Source organism: Oncorhynchus keta, chromosome 4 (assembly GCF_023373465.1).
Source record: "Oncorhynchus keta strain PuntledgeMale-10-30-2019 chromosome 4, Oket_V2, whole genome shotgun sequence".
In the NCBI taxonomy this organism is placed as follows: Eukaryota; Metazoa; Chordata; class Actinopteri; order Salmoniformes; family Salmonidae; genus Oncorhynchus; species Oncorhynchus keta.
This window is the reverse complement of record NC_068424.1, coordinates 7,707,455-7,724,954: the sequence shown is the minus strand read 5'-3', so window position 1 is coordinate 7,724,954 and position 17,500 is coordinate 7,707,455. Positions and strand designations below refer to the sequence as shown.

The 17,500-nt window shown below is 43.0% G+C and overlaps 1 protein-coding gene across 3 annotated transcripts in view; it reads left to right on the top strand.

Annotated features, from left to right (window-relative positions):
- Positions 1-6,244: 6,244 nt before the first annotated feature.
- The window catches only part of LOC118369567 (very-long-chain enoyl-CoA reductase-like), a 36,487-nt gene continuing 25,231 nt past the window's right edge, over positions 6,245-17,500 (top strand). For 2 of the 3 annotated variants that reach the window (XR_008095541.1, XR_008095540.1), the window contains exons 1-6: positions 10,387-10,581; positions 14,012-14,062; positions 14,195-14,246; positions 14,637-14,681; positions 15,803-15,906; positions 16,086-16,201. Coding sequence is in view for 1 of the 3 variants with exons in the window: in XM_052499346.1 (XP_052355306.1) it covers positions 6,359-6,382; positions 10,152-10,169; positions 10,556-10,576; positions 14,012-14,062; positions 14,195-14,246; positions 14,637-14,681; positions 15,803-15,906; positions 16,086-16,201 (431 nt within the window). In the remaining 2 variants the exon portion in view is untranslated. Of the gene's footprint in view, positions 6,383-10,151; positions 10,170-10,386; positions 10,582-14,011; positions 14,063-14,194; positions 14,247-14,636; positions 14,682-15,802; positions 15,907-16,085; positions 16,202-17,500 lie in introns of those variants that run through there. The other variant, XM_052499346.1, reaches the window with a different exon arrangement.

The following is a 17,500-nucleotide window of genomic DNA, read 5'->3' as shown; positions in this document are numbered from 1 at the left end:
ATTGGAAAGAATTAACAAAAAAACAGAGCAAACTAGAACGCTATTTGGCCCTAAACAGAGAGTACACAGTGGCAGAATACCTGACCACTGTGACTGACCCAAATTTAAGGAAAGCTTTGACTATGTACAGACTCAGTGAGCATAGCCTTGCCATTGAGAAAGGCCACTGTAGGCAGACATGGCTCTCAAGAGAAGACAGGCTATGTGCTCACTGCCCACACAATGAGGTGGAAACTGAGCTGCACTTCCTAACCTCCTTTACCTAATTTTGATAAACTCCCATATCTACTGGGTGAAATTCCACAGTGTGCCATCACAGCAGCAAGATTTGTGACCTGTTGCCACAAGAAAAGGCCAACCAGTGAAGAACAAACACCATTGTAAATACAAGCTTATTTATTTTCCCTTGTGTACCCTTAACCATTTGTACATCGTTGCAACACTGTATATATACTGTACATAATATGACATTTGTAATGTCTTTATTGTTTTGAAACTTCTGTATGTGTAATGTTTACTGTTATTTTTTATTGTTTATTTAACTTTTGTATATTATCTACTTCACTTGCTTTGGCAATGTTGACACATGTTTCCCATGCCAATAAAGCCCCTTAGGGAGAGGGAGAGAGAGAGAGAGAGAGAGGGAGAGAGAGAGAGAGAGAGAGAGAGAGAGAGAGAGAGGGAGAGAGAGAGAGAGAGAGAGAGAGAGAGAGAGAGAGAGAGAGAGAGAGAGAGAGAGAGAGAGAGAGAGAGAGAGAGAGAGAGAGAGAGAGAGAGAGAGAGAGAGAGAGAGAGAGAGAGAGAGAGAGAGAGAGAGAGAGAGAGAGAGAGAGAGAGAGAGAGAGAGAGAGAGAGAGAGAGAGAGAGAGAGAGAGAGAGAGAGAGAGAGAGAGAAGAGAGAGAGAGGAGAGAGAGAAAGAGAGAGAGAGAGAGAGAGAGAGAGAGAGAGAGAGAGAGAGAGAGAGAGAGAGAGGGAGAGAAAGAGAGAGAGAGAGAGAGAGAGAGAGAGAGAGAGGAGCCGACAGACAGAGACAGAGGCCTTTTCTCATTTCTCATCAAAAAGTCAGTCCTCCATCCTCCTCCATCTCCTCCAAACTCTTTCCTCCGTGACCCGGAAAGAGATAAGTGGTCGTTTGGTGTGTCAATTTGTTAGTAGGCCAGCAGAAGATGGTCCCCCCCTCCTCAATAGCCTCCTTTTGGCGAGGAAGCACAAGTGTATTCTACCTCGGAACAGTTTTGATATCTTTCCCCTTTTAACCTCTACAGGATCGGTGTGTCCCCGTGGGACTGTTGAGCTAACGTGCACTAATGTGATTAGCATGACATTGTAAGTAACAACAACATTTCTCAGGACATAGACATATATTATATGGGCAGAAAGCTTAAATTATTGTTAATCTAACTGCACTGTCCAATGTACAGTAGCTATTACAGTGGGAAAAATACCATGCTATTGTTTGAGGAGAGTGAACAACAAAACACTTTTATCATGGCAACTGGCTTCATACATTCACCTCTAAAGGTAAATAATGTACTTACATTCAGTAATCTTGCTCTGATTTGTCATTCTGATAATAATTCTGGTAATAAAAAATGTATGTTCTCTATAGTTATGCACTTGAAAATGTATCGATTGACCACTTCGGCACATTTGGGCAGACTTGATGCAACATTTTTAACAGTAATACAATGGTTCATTGGATCAGTTTAAGACTTTACACATACACTGCTGCCATCTAGTGGCCAAATTCTAAATTGTGCCAAGACTTCTAAGTGATATAATGGACTTTCTCTTGCATTTCAAATATGATGGGGAAAAAATAAATAAAAATGCATGTTTTTTTTTGGAGGGGGGGGGGGTATTATCTTTTACCAGATCTAATGTGTTATATTCTCCTACATTAATTTCACATTTTCACAAACTTGAAAGTGTTTCCCTTCAAATGGTAGCAGTAATTTGCATATCCTTGCTTCAGGGCCTTAGCTGCAGGCAGTTAGATTTGGGTATGTCATTTTAGGCAGAAATTGAAGAAAGGGTCCAATCCCACAGCTGTTGTATTGTCAGAGGATAAAAACATACACATACAGTTGAAGTCTGAAGTTTACATACACTTAGGTTGGAGTCATTAAAGCTTGTTTTTCAACCACTCCACAAATTTCTTGTTAACAAACTAGGTTTTTTTCGCAAGTCGGTTAGGACATTACTTTGTGCAGGACACAAGTCATTTTTCCAACAATTGTTTACAGACAGTTATTTCACTGTATCACAATTCCAGTGGGCCAGAAGTTTACATAAAACTAAGTTGACTGTGTCTTTAAAGCCCAGCTCTGTGGAGTGTATGGCTTAAAGTGGTCCTATGGACAGATGCTCCAATCTCCGGCTGTGGAGCTTTTCAGCTCTTTCAGGGTTATCTTTGTTCTCTTTGTTGCCTCTCTGATGAATGCCTTCCTTGCCTGGTCTGTGAGTTTTGGTGGGCGGCCCTCTCTTGGCAGGTTTGTTGTGGTGTCATATTCTTTAAAAACATTTTATTATGGATTTAATGGTGCTCAGTGGGATGTTCAAAGTTTCTGATATTTTTTTATAACCCAACCCTAATTGGTACGTCTCCACAACTTTGTCCCTGACATGTTTGGAGAGCTCCTTGATCTTCATGGTGCCCCTTGCTTGGTGGTGCCCCTTGTTAAGACTCTGGGGCCTTTCAGAACAGGTGAATATATACTGAGATCATGTGACAGATCATGTGACACTTAGATTGCACACAGGTGGACTTTATTTAACTAATTATGTGACTTCTGAAGGTAATTGGTTGCACCAGATCTTATTTAGGAGATTCATAGCAAAGGGGGTGAATACATATGCACGCACCATTTTTCACCTTTTAAATTTCTTTCATTTCAATCCACCAATTTGGACAATTTTGTGTCTGTCCATTACATGAAATTGGAATCCAAATAAAAATATATTTAAATGACAGGTTGTAATGCAACAAAAACGCCATGAGAGGGGGGGTGAATATAAATGTATCCAGTGCCAGGCGACGGTCAACTGTTTCCTTCTGGAACAGCTCCCTTTTGGTTAGTCCCCTCAAGGTCAACTGTTTCCTTCTGGAACAGCTCCCTTTTGGTTAGTCCCCACGAGGTCAACTGTTTCCTTCTGGAACAGCTCCCTTTTGGTTAGTCCCCACAAGGTCAACTGTTTCCTTCTGGAACAGCTCCTTTTTGGTTAGTCCCCACAAGGTCAACTGTTTCCTTCTGGAACAGCTCCCTTTTGGTTAGTCGCCACAAGGTCAACTGTTTCCTTCTGGAACAGCTCCCTTTTGGTTCGTCCCTCAAGGTCAACTGTTTCCTTCTGGAACAGCTCCCTTTTGGTTAGTCCCTACAAGGTCAACGGTTTCCTTCTGGAACAGCTCCCTTTTGGTTAGTCCCCACAAGGTCAACGGTTTCCTTCTGGAACAGCTCCCTTTTGGTTAGTCCCCACAAGGTCAACTGTTTCCTTCTGGAACAGCTCCCTTTTGGTTAGTCCCCACAAGGTCAACTGTTTCCTTCTGGAACAGCTCCCTTTTGGTTAGTCCCCACAAGGTCAACTGTTTCCTTCTGGAACAGCTCCCCTTTGGTTAGTCCCCACAAGGTCAACTGTTTCCTTCTGGAACAGCTCCCTTTTGGTTAGTCCCCACAAGGTCAACTGTTTCCTTCTGGAACAGCTCCCTTTTGGTTAGTCCCCACAAGGTCAACTGTTTCATTCTGGAACAGCTCCCTTTTGGTTAGTCCCCACAAGGTCAACTGTTTCCTTCTGGAACAGCTCCCTTTTGGTTAGTCCCCACAAGGTCAACTGTTTCCTTCTGGAACAGCTCCCTTTTGGTTAGTCCCCACAAGGTCAACTGTTTCCTTCTGGAACAGCTCCCTTTTGGTTAGTCCCCACAAGGTCAACTGCTATGTCGTTTAGGGCGTTTAAGGTTAAGGTCAGAATTAGTGGTTTTTAGGCAGTGGTGTAAAGTACTTCAGTAAAAAAATACTTTAAAGTACTACTTTTCTTTGGGGGGGGGGGTATCTGTACTTTACTATATATTGCTGACAACTTTTACTTTTACTTCACTACATTCCTAAAGAAAATGATGTACTTTTTTACCCAATACATTATCCTTGACACCCAAAAGTACTCATTACATTTTGACAGGGAATTTGGTCCAATTCAGCATTGATCAAGAGATCATCCTGGTCATCCCTCAGCCTCACATCTGGCAGACTCACTAAACACAAATCCTTAATTTGTAAAGGATGTCTGAGGGTTGGAGCCCCATTAATTAAAAAAAAAAAAATTGTGCTGTCTAGTTTGCTTAATATAAGGATTTCTTTTTATTATTTATACTTTTACTTTTGATACTTAAGTATATTTAAAACCAAATACTTTTAGACATTTACTCAAATAGTATTTTACTGGCTAACTTTCACTTTTAGTCATTTTCTCTTAATCTATACCTTTACTCAAGTATGACAATTGGGTCATTTTTCCACCACTGGGTTTAGGGTTAGGAGCTACAGTTAGTTTTAGGGTTAAGAGCCAGGGTTAGGTTTGGGGTTAAGGGTTAGGGTTAGGTTTGGGGTTAGGGTTAGGGTATGGGTCAGGGTTAGGATTAGGGTTAGGGATAGGAGCTACAGTTAGTTTTAGGGTTAAGAGCCAGGGTTAGGTTTGGGGTTAAGGGTTAGGGTTAGGTTTGGGGTTAGGGTTAGGGTATGGGTCAGGGTTAGGATTAGGGTTAGGGATAGGAGCTACAGTTAGTTTTAGGGTTAAGAGCTAGGGTTAGGTTTGAGGTTAAGGTTAGGTTTTCGGGTTAAGGTTAGGGTTAGGGTTAGGGTCAGGTTTAGGTTTAGGGTTAGAAGCTACAGTTAGTTTTAGGGTTAAGAGCTAGGGTTAGGTTTGAGGTTAAGGTTAGGTTTTTGGGTTAAGGTTAGGGTTAGGGTCAGGGTTAGGTTTAGGTTTAGGGTTAGGAGCTACAGTTAGTTTTAGGGTTAAGAGCTAGGGTTAGGTTTGAGGTTAAGGTTAGGTTTTTGGGTTAAGGTTATGGTTAGGGTCAGGGTTAGGTTTAGGTTTAGGGTTAAAGGTTAGGATTGTTGTTAGGGATAGGTTTTCAGGTTAGGGTTAGGGTACGGGTCAGGGTTAGGAGCTACAGTTAGTTTTAGGGTTAAGAGCTAAGGTTAGGTTTGGTGTTAGGGTATGGGTCAGGATTATGATTAGGGTTAAGGGTAATGGATAGGGTTAGGGTACAGGTCAGGGTTAGAATTAAGTTTAGGGATAGGAGCTACATTTAGTTTTAGGGTTAAGAGCTAGGGTTAGGTTTGGAGTTAGGGTTAGGGTACTGGTCAGGGTTAGGATTTGGGTTAAGCGATAGGGTTAGGGTATGGGTCAGGGTTAGGATTATGTTTAGGGTTAAGGGTTAAGGGTTAGGAAATGTGTGTGTCTGTTGTGAGTGAACCTTATCTAACCCCAAACCCTGTCAAATAACACCCGCTCGGATCTGTCCATTGTGTTATATGTTAATAACATTAAGACTACATTACCCAGGAGGCAATGCACCACCCAGGCAAGGTTGTTGGGAGAATGCCTTGCATGGCTACACACATTGATATTGCTAGCTGAAGTTTCTGTTTGTCAAAAGTAGTTAAACCTACGGTTTGTCACTAAACAGGAAACAAACACAACATCCATCACAGGAGGTACATGTCATCAGGTAACACCCATATTAGACCACACACACACACACACACACACACACACACACACACACACACACACACACACACACACCCCCCCTCCCCGTCTGTCTGTCTCTCTCCCTCCATCTCTCGCTCTCTTTATCTTTCCAATAGCTGGCCAAGCAGCAGTAATATGCAGCCCAGATACGTTCCTGACCATAGCTTGGAGAGGCCTTTTTCTATTTTTGCTAGCCTATACCCCGCCATGGGCTTCCCCAAGTTCCTTGGCATAAAGTAGGAGAAAGGAAGGGGCTAGAGGGAGGGAGGGAGGGGGAGGGAGGGAGGGAGGGAGGGAGGGAGGGAGGGAGGGAGGGAGGGAGGGAGGGAAAAAGAGGAAGTTGGTTTCTGGAGTGCCTATGGTGCTACTCTCAGATGAAAAGATGAGCAGTGAGGGCAGAGAGAGAGAGGGAGGGAGGGAGGTATGGGAGCGAGAGGGAGAGAGGATGGGAGGGAGGGAGGAATGGGAGCGAGCGAGAGACAGGGGGGGTCAGTTCTGGGATTGTCACAGGGAGGAAGGAGCTGCTCCTTTGTAGTGTGTGTGTTAGTGTGTGTGAGGGGTACTTTAACTCAGGAACATAGGTGAGGACATACTGTATAAACCTACAGTATGAGCAGAACCACCTTCTTTGAGGTAAGATTGGAGTTTGGACGTATACTTGAGCGTAATAGGGGTCATGAACAGATCGAAGTTATTTTTAAGCGATGTGTTTCATATACATTTCTTACATAGTGTCGTGGTCAAAAGTGGAAAACCGTTACGTTGATACAGTTAAATATGCTCTTCCATTATCATGACTACACCAAGTCCGCGTCGTGCATATTAGGACAGTTATTGTATTTGTGTTTTTGAGAGCCCCTTTCAACACCATATAGCGTTGAGACACTCGACAACACACATTTTAACCTCTTTAGAAGAGGCCTCGGTTGAATGAAGGATTCTATTTTTTTGTCGACGCTAATGACAGGAAATGGAAGTCTACTGTGGTGTCAAGAAGTGTGTCAGGAAAGATCATTAGAATGATAATGGGTCACATCAGACAAAACAGAGTGATCAATTGGTGACTAGTCTGTATGATGAGTGAAGCATGGCCCATTGATTGCCTTGATTAATTCTCAAATGTATACATTGTGTTTCTTTGGTAATTTACTTAGCAAGAGTGTGCTATCAAATTTTTGCTCTGGAGAAAGAAGAAAAAAACACAAATATTTTTGGCTAATCCTTTCTAATCCCACGAGACTCCATCTATGAGCATGGCGCTTGTAACGCCAGGGTAGTGGGTTCGATTCCCGGGACCACCCATACGTAGAATGTATGCACACATGACTGTAAGTCGCTTTGGATAAAAGCGTCTGCTAAATGGCATATATTATTATGTCGAGAGATATTGTGACAATAAAATGGACGGCACGGCAACCTGACTTTAACATTCTGAGAAATTCTCCTTAGTCTGTCGTCTCATTATAACTGTGAAACCCCTTTATGGCTCAGCGAAACCGAAAGCTCGACAACTCCTCAGTTTCCTCCAGCAGCCTGCAGGGACCCACTGAGCCAACAACTCCTCAGTGTCCTCCAGGAGCCTGCAGGAAACCCCTGAGGCCAACAACTCCTCAGTTTCCTCCAGCAGTTTGCAGGAAACCCCTGAGCCAACAACTCCTCAGTTTCCTCCAGCAGCCTGCAGGGACCCCCTGAGATATGGGGGTGACTGGTCAAGTCACACCTACTGTATAATGTCAATAATAATGTAATTAGTTAGCTTCCATTGACTTGGTGGGACAGTATTTTGCTGCTGCCAGGCTAGCTGTGTTAACTCTAATAGCTAGCATGTCTGCTAGGCTAGCTAGATCTCTTTCTATGCTCTAACCACAAACAAGTGCATGTGTAATTGAATACTAGAGCAACATATCGGCCATCTAAGGCCAATTTATAGGCCTCCAGTTGACATGTATGCTATTTCTCTGTGCTAGCCAGAGTTACAGGGAAGCCACATTCCCTTGTTCTCAGCGCTAGTCAGAGTTTCAGGGATGCCCAAGGCAGGCTCAAGGCATGCCATTAGCACACATTCCCATTGCTGTGGTCTACTCTACAGCCAAACAACATTAGGAAGAGAAACCTCCACCGATATTCATAAAATAAAGACCACAGGGTGAAAGGCATCTCCTAACGGCAGCAAATTAGTATTAGTTTACTTGATAATTATTTAGGTCATGTTAGTGCTATGTTAATGACAGGCTAAAATTAGCATTAGTTTACTTGGTACTTATTTAGGTCATGTTAGTGCTATGTTAGTGACAGGCTAACATTAGCATTAGTTTACTTGGTACTTATTTAGGTCATGTTAGTGCTATGTTAATGACAGGCTAACATTAGCATTAGTTTACTTGGTACTTATTTAGGTCATGTTAGTGCTATGTTAATGACAGGCTAACATTAGCATTAGTTTACTTGGTACTTATTTAGGTCATGTTAGTGCTATGTTAGTGACAGGCTAACATTAGCATTAGTTTACTTGGTACTTATTTAGGTCATGTTAGTGCTATGTTAATGACAGGCTAACATTAGCATTAGTTTACCTGATACTTATTTAGGTCATGTTAGTGCTATGTTAATGACAGTCTAACATTAGCATTAGTTTACTTGGTACTTATTTAGGTCATGTTAGTGCTATGTTAATGACAGGCTAACATTAGCATTAGTTTACTTGGTACTTATTTAGGTCATGTTAGTGCTATGTTAGTGACAGGCTAACATTAGCATTAGTTTACCTGATACGTATTTAGGTCATGTTAGTGCTATGTTAGTGACAGGCTAACATTAGCATTAGTTTACTTGGTACTTATTTAGGTCATGTTAGTGCTATGTTAATGACAGGCTAACATTAGCATTAGTTTACTTGGTACTTATTTAGGTCATGTTAGTGCTATGTTAGTGACAGGCTAACATTAGCATTAGTTTACTTGGTACTTATTTAGGTCATGTTAGTGCTATGTTAATGACAGGCTAACATTAGCATTAGTTTACTTGGTACTTATTTAGGTCATGTTAGTGCTATGTTAATGACAGGCTAACATTAGCATTAGTTTACTTGGTACTTATTTAGGTCATGTTAGTGCTATGTTAGTGACAGGCTAACATTAGCATTAGTTTACCTGATACGTATTTAGGTCATGTTAGTGCTATGTTAGTGACAGGCTAACATTAGCATTAGTTTACTTGGTACTTATTTAGGTCATGTTAGTGCTATGTTAATGACAGGCTAACATTAGCATTAGTTTACTTGGTACTTATTTAGGTCATGTTAGTGCTATGTTAGTGACAGGCTAACATTAGCATTAGTTTACCTGATACGTATTTAGGTCATGTTAGTGCTATGTTAGTGACAGGCTAACATTAGCATTAGTTTACTTGGTACTTATTTAGGTCATGTTAGTGCTATGTTAATGACAGGCTAACATTAGCATTAGCCATGCTTATATTTCTAGACACCTCTTCTGTTTCATTTACTTATATGTATCTGTATAAAGAGTTTCATTTCAAAACGCTGTATATACATTTTCATAAATGTTGGTAAATTCGATTGTTGTTGAAAAAAAAAAGAGATGGTGTGTTTTTTCACTATCTAATCATGGCATGGGGTTGTTCAATGATAGGTATTTGTTTGAAACCTATCTATCACTTGGTTTCATTTCAGAGAGACTTACAATCACATTTTTCTTTTGCAAAACAAGATATATCCGCCTCACTCTCCAAAAAAAAGTTTTGCAAAATCAAATGTGCCAAACAATTAAACATTCTATAAATAACTGTACACATGATACATTCGTCACATCAATATTTAAAAATATATACATTTTAAAAAATTAAGCAATATAATGATATGAGGTATGGGCTCTGGTCAATAGTAGTGCACTATATAGGGAATGGGGTGCCATTTCTCTGGTCAATAGTAGTGCACTATATAGGGAATAGGGTGCCATTTGGGACAAGAGATAACTCTAACCAAACACTACAGCATGAAGCTAGATTTATGATGTGTTGAATTGTATATGTTAAAGACAGGATGTGAATACACCATTCTGGGCTAAACAATGGATATATAGCGTTTTGCAACAAAAAAACTATTATAAAACAAACCTAAAAATCTATGAATTTTAAAAAATCTGAGAATAGTAATATTTGAAATACAAATTTAAAAGGGTACCCATAACCAAAAACACAAATGTGAAAAAAAATAGGTAGATATACACTCTTGGTATTATGTATTTATTTTAGTTTGAGGATAACTGTTTAGTCTTTTATATTGTACCTACTGGTTTGGTAGTTGGGCTGAGTCTGCCCAGTCCAATGAAAAGTGTATTATTATGATTTGATATTTCTTTCTTTCTTTCCTTCTGTGGTGCAGCGGAACATCAGAAGAACTGTAATTACATTACTTTAGTTTAACAATGTGTAGAATAATCCCATACAGGATGGGTAAATATATATTTTTTTTTATGCACTAAAGCATCTTTAGTTAAAACACTATCTCCGGCACGCTCAACTATTTGTCCCGTAAGATATTCATAAAATAAGGACCACAAGGTGGAAGGCAACCCCTAGACTATCAGACTAGCATTTGTTATATTCATACTTTGTTTTGTGTCACATTCGTGTTGTCCTGATTGGCTAATATCATGAGCCATGCTAACATGTCTAGACATGTCTTCTGCCTTATTGACTTAAATGTATCTATTTTATTGACATGTTGTAGTTTGGTGAACTACGGCTGCTGTGTATTGATACGCTTTCTTTCTTTGTGCGGCACAGCGGAACATCAGAAGAATTACCGTAATGTATATTTACATTTCTTTCACAATAGCTACGTTACCATCCATTTTGTCTAAAGATTTTCCACCAAAAGTATAATATTGGCACCTAAAAAAAATATGCACATTTTACCCGAAAGAGCTGTTTGCAGAGTACATAAAAAAGTACTTTTGTCATATCACTTTCCTTTGCTTCCCATACTTAACTCTTGTCTATGGTTTGGGCAAAGACAGAGGGTCGGCTGCATGATGAGATTCTGGATGCGAGACGAAGAGATGAGATAATTGTTGCGGTAGACAGAGGGTCGGCTGCATGATGAGATTCTGGATACGAGACGAAGAGATGAGATAATTGTTGCGGTAGACAGAGGGTCGGCTGCATGATGAGATTCTGGATGCGAGACGAAGAGATGAGATAATTGTTGCGGTAGACAGAGGGTCGGCTGCATGATGAGATTCTGGATACGAGACGAAGAGATGAGATAATTGTTGCGGTAGACAGAGGGTCGGCTGCATGATGAGATTCTGGATACGAGACGAAGAGATGAGATAATTGTTGCGGTAGACAGAGGGTCGGCTGCATGATGAGATTCTGGATGAGATAATTGTTAGTTGTCAAACGTCAGTTTAAGCACTGATTATGTCACTAGCATATTAAGACCCTCAATATGTATTGGAAAGGAGTGTTTATACTCATCATTCATTTCCTCTGTAGCCTACTTTTCCAAGACGTACTGGGAGGATCAAACAAAATAGCATCACGTGACTTCAATTTTACTGTGACATGATAGTTGTTTTTATCAACAATTAAATGAAAAAAAAAACTAATATTTGCCACTGCCATTTTGTCTAATGATCTATTAACCGACAACAACAAAAAATGATCCACCACTCTCGAATGTATTTTATTTTGTCGACATTTAGGAAAGCTTACCAACAATGAGCGGTTTCCATCAGACCTGTCATTAGTTATTTATCCGAGATGTAGGCCTATTTTACTTGTATAGAAATGGTTGGATGGAAACATGGTTAATGTGACAAATTATTATGTACGGGATGGGTCGTCTGACGCGTAAATAAAACCTTATTAATATATTCATGAATTGAATTCATCACTCCCAGTGTTTAAGCTTAGAACACTGAAGCATCTTCAGCTAAAAACACTCACGCTCAGAATCATCAGTGGATCTGTCAGTCACCATTCAGTGTGTGTTGCTGGGAAAGCCTTGTCCATCACTCATCGTTACTTTGTGTATTTACGACAGTGGAGGAGAGGCGAGAGTGGCTATACGGGATGCCTGTGAAGGCTAGATTTAAGGATAGGATGTCAATAGGGAGAGCACGGAAATCAACTGAGTGCTTTTATCGATTATTCCTCCTGATTGGAAAAAGAGCTGATTTACAACAACAGCCGTTGTCTGGCCAGGGGAGCGGACGGACTATTGTCTTCAAGTCACATGCCCTTCCCGTATAGTCAGTTATTAAATGTTTTTACATTACAACTATTCTTTGTATGTTTGTAGATTAGCAGTTACTCTCCCTCCTTCTCTCTCTCCCCCTCCATCTCTCTCTCCGTAATCCATAAGCAGAGCCTTGTGTCCCCTAGAGAGGAGAGAGACATCTCTGATAATTAGATTTACAAGGACACCACGACACTGAGACACTGTTTTAAATGACAACACACTGGTGACACCCCTGACACTCCTCTCCTACCACACAGTCAGTAGGACAAACCAAGATGGTGACAGCCCTGACACTCCTCTCCTACCACACAGTCAGTAGGACAAACCAAGATGGTGACACCCCTGACACTCCTCTCCTGCCACACAGTCAGCAGGACAAACCAAGATGGTGACACCCCTGACACTCCTCTCCTACCACACAGTCAGCAGGACAAACCAAGATGGTGACAGCCCTGACACTCCTCTCCTACCACACAGTCAGTAGGACAAAACCAAGATGGTGACAGCCCTGACACTCCTCTCCTACCACACAGTCAGTAGGACAAACCAAGATGGTGACAGCCCTGACACTCCTCTCCTACCACACAGTCATTAGGACAAAACCAAGATGGTGACAGCCCTGACACACCTCTCCTACCACACAGTCAGTAGGACAAACCAAGATGGTGACACCCCTGACACTCCTCTCCTACCACACAGTCAGTAGGGCAAACCAAGATGGTGACACCCCTGACACTCCTCTCCTACCACACAGTCAGTAGGACAAACCAAGATGGTGACACCCCTGACACTCCGCTCCTACCACACAGTCAGCAGGACAAACCAAGATGGTGACAGCCCTGACACTCCTCTCCTACCACACAGTCAGCAGGACAAACCAAGATGGTGACACCCCTGACACACCTCTCCTACCACACAGTCAGTAGGGCAAACCAAGATGGTGACAGCCCTGACACTCCTACCACACAGTCAGCAGGATAAACAAACGCCCCTGAAAATGCAGTTTGGGTAGGCAGAAACCTCCTGACATGCGCCTGTGATTCAGAGAAGTGTCGCCACACCAGGTGGTTATGTCCTAGCCTCTCTAATGCATCATATCACAGGCAAGCAGTGGTGGGGAAGGAATCAACTCATTATCCATCCTTTGTGAGCCTCCCCCTGTTCTTTTCTTTACCTGTGTATTCAGCGTATCCATTAGAGGGTTATTTTACACTATAGAGTTAGAGACATTTAGATACACCAGCTCGGCTGAGCTCCGCACTACAGACGGACCACCGAGTGCTTCTCAGGGCAGCCGCCGAAGACAGCTCCTTCTGTGATGTAAATCAACACCTGTATAAAAGGCTAATTAAGATGGGTGGTGGGGGGATGATGATCTGCCTTCACTGCAACCCCCCTAGACCAACACGTTCCTTTATGACTTGAAGCTGTTCGCAAAAACAAAAACAAAAAAAAGTCACCCTTCTCAAAAGGAAGTATAAAGTTTTTATTTACATTTTTTTTGCACTTCGCTTTTATTTCTTGTGGTCATGTGACAATGTACTGTAGGTTAAGACAGGCTAGGACTCGAGGCTATACAATACATATATTGTGGGGGGCATCAAAAGGTTGAAAACCTCCGTGGCAACGATGAAGGTATGATTTAACACTAAGAGTGGACAAAAGCCTGGTGTAGGTTGTGTAATGCTTAGAAAAGCCGCTGAGAATTCTGGGATGAACGTTCTCCTTGAGAGTGAGACTGACTAAGGCTGGGATGGGAATGTGTCGTGATGATGAGTCAGCGGACAGGGCATAATGCTATCAACAAATGATCACACTGCTTTACCACTAGTTTCTCTCTCTCTCTCTCTCTCTCTCTCTCTCTCTCTCTCTCTCTCTCTCTCTCTCTGTCTCTCTCTCTCAGAAATCAAACCGAAATTTAGAACATGCTGGCTGGGTTCGAGGCTGTCAGTACGGCTGCAATACAGAAACTAACCAGGTGCTTTCTCCTACAGGTGGAGGTTCTAGATGGCAGGACCAAGCAACAGCTGTGTTTTCTAGATAAGGTACAGCATTGTATATCCAAACCCAATCACAATATGGATTTACTCCAAAGGTAAATGATTCTGATTGAGCTTGAATTTCTCTGGTCGATAATTCTTTGCGAATTGACGAATTGATTTGTTCTATATTTGCAGGTGGAGCCTCACGTTACAATAGGAGACATCAAGAGACTTTTTCACAAGTCATGTAAGTATTGATATATCATCAGTAATTATCCTATAATTGATCAACCGGTCATGATAGAATGTCTAGTAACAGTAACTTCATAAGAGGTAACAGTTATGGCCTAATTAAAATATATCGGCTGTATGGATCAACTCGATCAATGAAATGATAAATGAGAGCTAGTTTGACGAATGCCATAATCTAAAATATCACATCAGATTTTAAAAACAACGGTTCAAGTGTGTGTCGTCAAGGAAACCATGAAAAAACAGCCACAGACCGAGCACGCACCTGGAACTTGTTGGTGGCAGTGAGACTACAGCTGAAGTCTACTCCGTTGTGAGGAACTACTACTATAGACCTGAAACTATACTCTGTGTGTGTGTGTGTGTGTCTGCGTGTGTGTGTCAGATCAACAGTTGTATCCAGCCAGACAGGACCTCAAGCTCGACCCCAGTAAGTGAATAATGTGTTTAGACTACTGGTACTGTTCGTCTAAATGTTTCTGAAGTCTATTTTTTCTTTGTTGTTGATGTTTATTGTCACCTATTTCAGCCACACGCGTTGCTGACAGGTGTATAAAGTCGAGCACACAGCCTTGCAATCTCCATAGACAAACATTGGCAGTAGAATGGCCTTACTGGGTTTGGCGAATGCCTGGAAAACGCTTCCTGCCCCAAAGCATAGAGCCAACTGCACATTTTCGTGGAGGAGGAAATGGTCTGGGGCTGTTTTTCATGGTTTGGGCTAGGCCCCTTAGTTCCATTGAAGGGAAATCTTAACGCTACAACATACAAAGACATTCTAGACGATTCTGTGCTTCCAACTTTGTGGCAACAGTTTGGGGAAGGCCCTTCCCTGTTTCAGCATGACAATGCACCAGTGCACAAAGCGAGATCCATACAGAAATGGTTTGTCGAGTTTGGTGTGGAAGAACTTGACTGGCCTGCACAGAGCCCTGACCTAAACCCCACCAAACTCCTTTGGGATAATTTGGATTTTGATTTTTCACCTTTCGGTTACAACGCCCAACGCTCTTAACAGCTAGGCTGCCACCGCATTTTAGTGACAGCTAGCAAGAGGTCTGAGCAGCGTTAGGCCCAACGGCTCACACAGCAGAGACTGAGAGAGAGCAATGTCATGGTGCACATATCTGCACATATGTGACATAGTATGCATTTTTTTCAGGGACCTTGGCTATTGAGTGCTACTTTCCGAAACTACTGGCTAAAGAAGAATACAAAAGTAGCGGAAAATCTCTTTAATATAGCTTGTTACTTGAAGCAGAAAGGCAATCTCATTTAGCTGAAAATAAATGGGTCAATATCTACCCCGTTGAGCTTACACTAAAATTACTTTCAATTATTCCTCCACCGAAACAGAGTAAGGTCACCTTGAGCTTATAGGACAAGAGAACAGGAAACATTGATTGGTTCTAAGAAAAAAATCCATGTAAGAAGTATTCTTACAATCCATGGCATTTTACATGGAAGATGAATTCATTGGTCTGTTTGAACAGGAAAACCAAACTGCATTTTATTTTCACATCTTGTTTTTTTTTTAAATATATTTTTCAGAAGGAAAATCACTGAAGGACGACGATGTATTACAAAACCTACCAGTTGGGACCACAGCAACCATGTATTTCAGGGACCTGGGTCCACAGATCGGGTGGACAATGGTAAGAGCCTGTGACACACAGTACTATCGATTCAAACTGCAGGCCCCGTTTGGACTCTTATGGACTTTACCATTTGACAAGAGCCTCTTCTTTCAGGTATCGAGTTCAGGTTTCATGTTAATTTGACATGTGTAACGAATACATCGGACATCTTACACACCCTCTTCCGCTGTTGGCAGGTGTTTTTGGCGGAGTACATCGGCCCCCTGTTTATCTACCTTCTGTTCTATTTCCGAGTTCCCTATATCTACTCACAGCAGGATGCCTTCACCTCCAGCTCCAACTCAGTGGTCACGTAAGTCAGTCACCCAATAACATACTGATTGGCTTCAGATGAGATCCAATCTAACATTAGTCTGTCTCTCTCTTTCTTTGCCTCCATCCAATGTCCCCATCTCTCATCCTCACTTTTCTATCTCTACCCCCCCACTCTCTCTTTCTCCCCACCTCTCTCTCTCCTCACCTCTCTCTCTCCACCTCTCTCTCTCTCCACCTCTCTCTCTCTCTCTCTCTCTCCACCTCTCTCTCCCCCACCTCTCTATCTCTCTCTCCCAATACATCTCTCTCTCCCCCCCACCTCGCTGTCTCTTTCTCCCTCTCCCCACTCTCTCTCTCTCTCTCCCCACCTCTCTCTCTCTCTCCCCACTCCTCCCTCCCCCCCCTCTCTCTCTCTCTCCGCACCTCTCTCTCTCTCCCCACCACTCTCTCTCTCCCCACCTCTCGCTCTCTCTCTCACACCTCTATCTCCCCACCTCTCTCTCTCTCTCCCAATACATCTCTCTCTCCCCCCACCTCGCTGTCTCTCTCTCCCTCTCCCCCCACTTCGTTGTCTCCCTCTCCCTCTCCCCACCTCTATCTTTCTCTCCCTCTCCCCACCTCTGTCTCTCTCCCCCCACCTTTCTCTCTCTCTCCACCTCTCTCTCGCTCTCTCTTGTCGCTCTCTCTCTCTCCCTCTCCCCACCTCTGTCTCTCTCCCCCTCCCTCTCTCTCTCTCCCTCTCCCCACCTCTGTCTCTCTCCCCCTCCCTCTCTCTCTCTCCCGCCACCTTTCTCCCTCTCCCCACCTCTGTCTCTCTCCCCACACCTTTCTATCGCTCCCCACCTCTCTTGTCGCTCTCTCTCTCCCTCTCCCCACCTCTGTCTCTCTCCCCCCACCTCTGTCTCTCTCCCCCCTCTCTCTCTCTCCCCCCACCTTTCTCTCTCTCCCCACCTCTCTCTCGCTCTCTTTCTCTCTCCCCTCTCTCTCTCTCCCCCCACCTTTCTCTCTCCCCACCTCTCTCTCGCTCTCTTTCTCTCTCCCCACCTCTCTCTCGCTCTCTTTCTCTCTCCCCACCTCTCTCTCCCCCACCTCTCTCTCCCCCCACCTCGCTGTCTCGCTCTCTCCCTCTCCCCACCCCTCTCTCGCTCCCTCTCGTCTCTCTCTCTCTCTCCCCCACCTCGCTGTCTCTCTCTCTCCCTCTCCCCACCCCTCTCTCCCCCCCCTCCCCCCACCTCTCTCTCTCCCCCACCTCGCTGTCTCTCTCTCCCTCTCTCTCTCGCTCTCTCTCTCTCTCTCTCTCTCTCTCTCTCTCTCTCTCTCTCTCCCCACTCTCTCT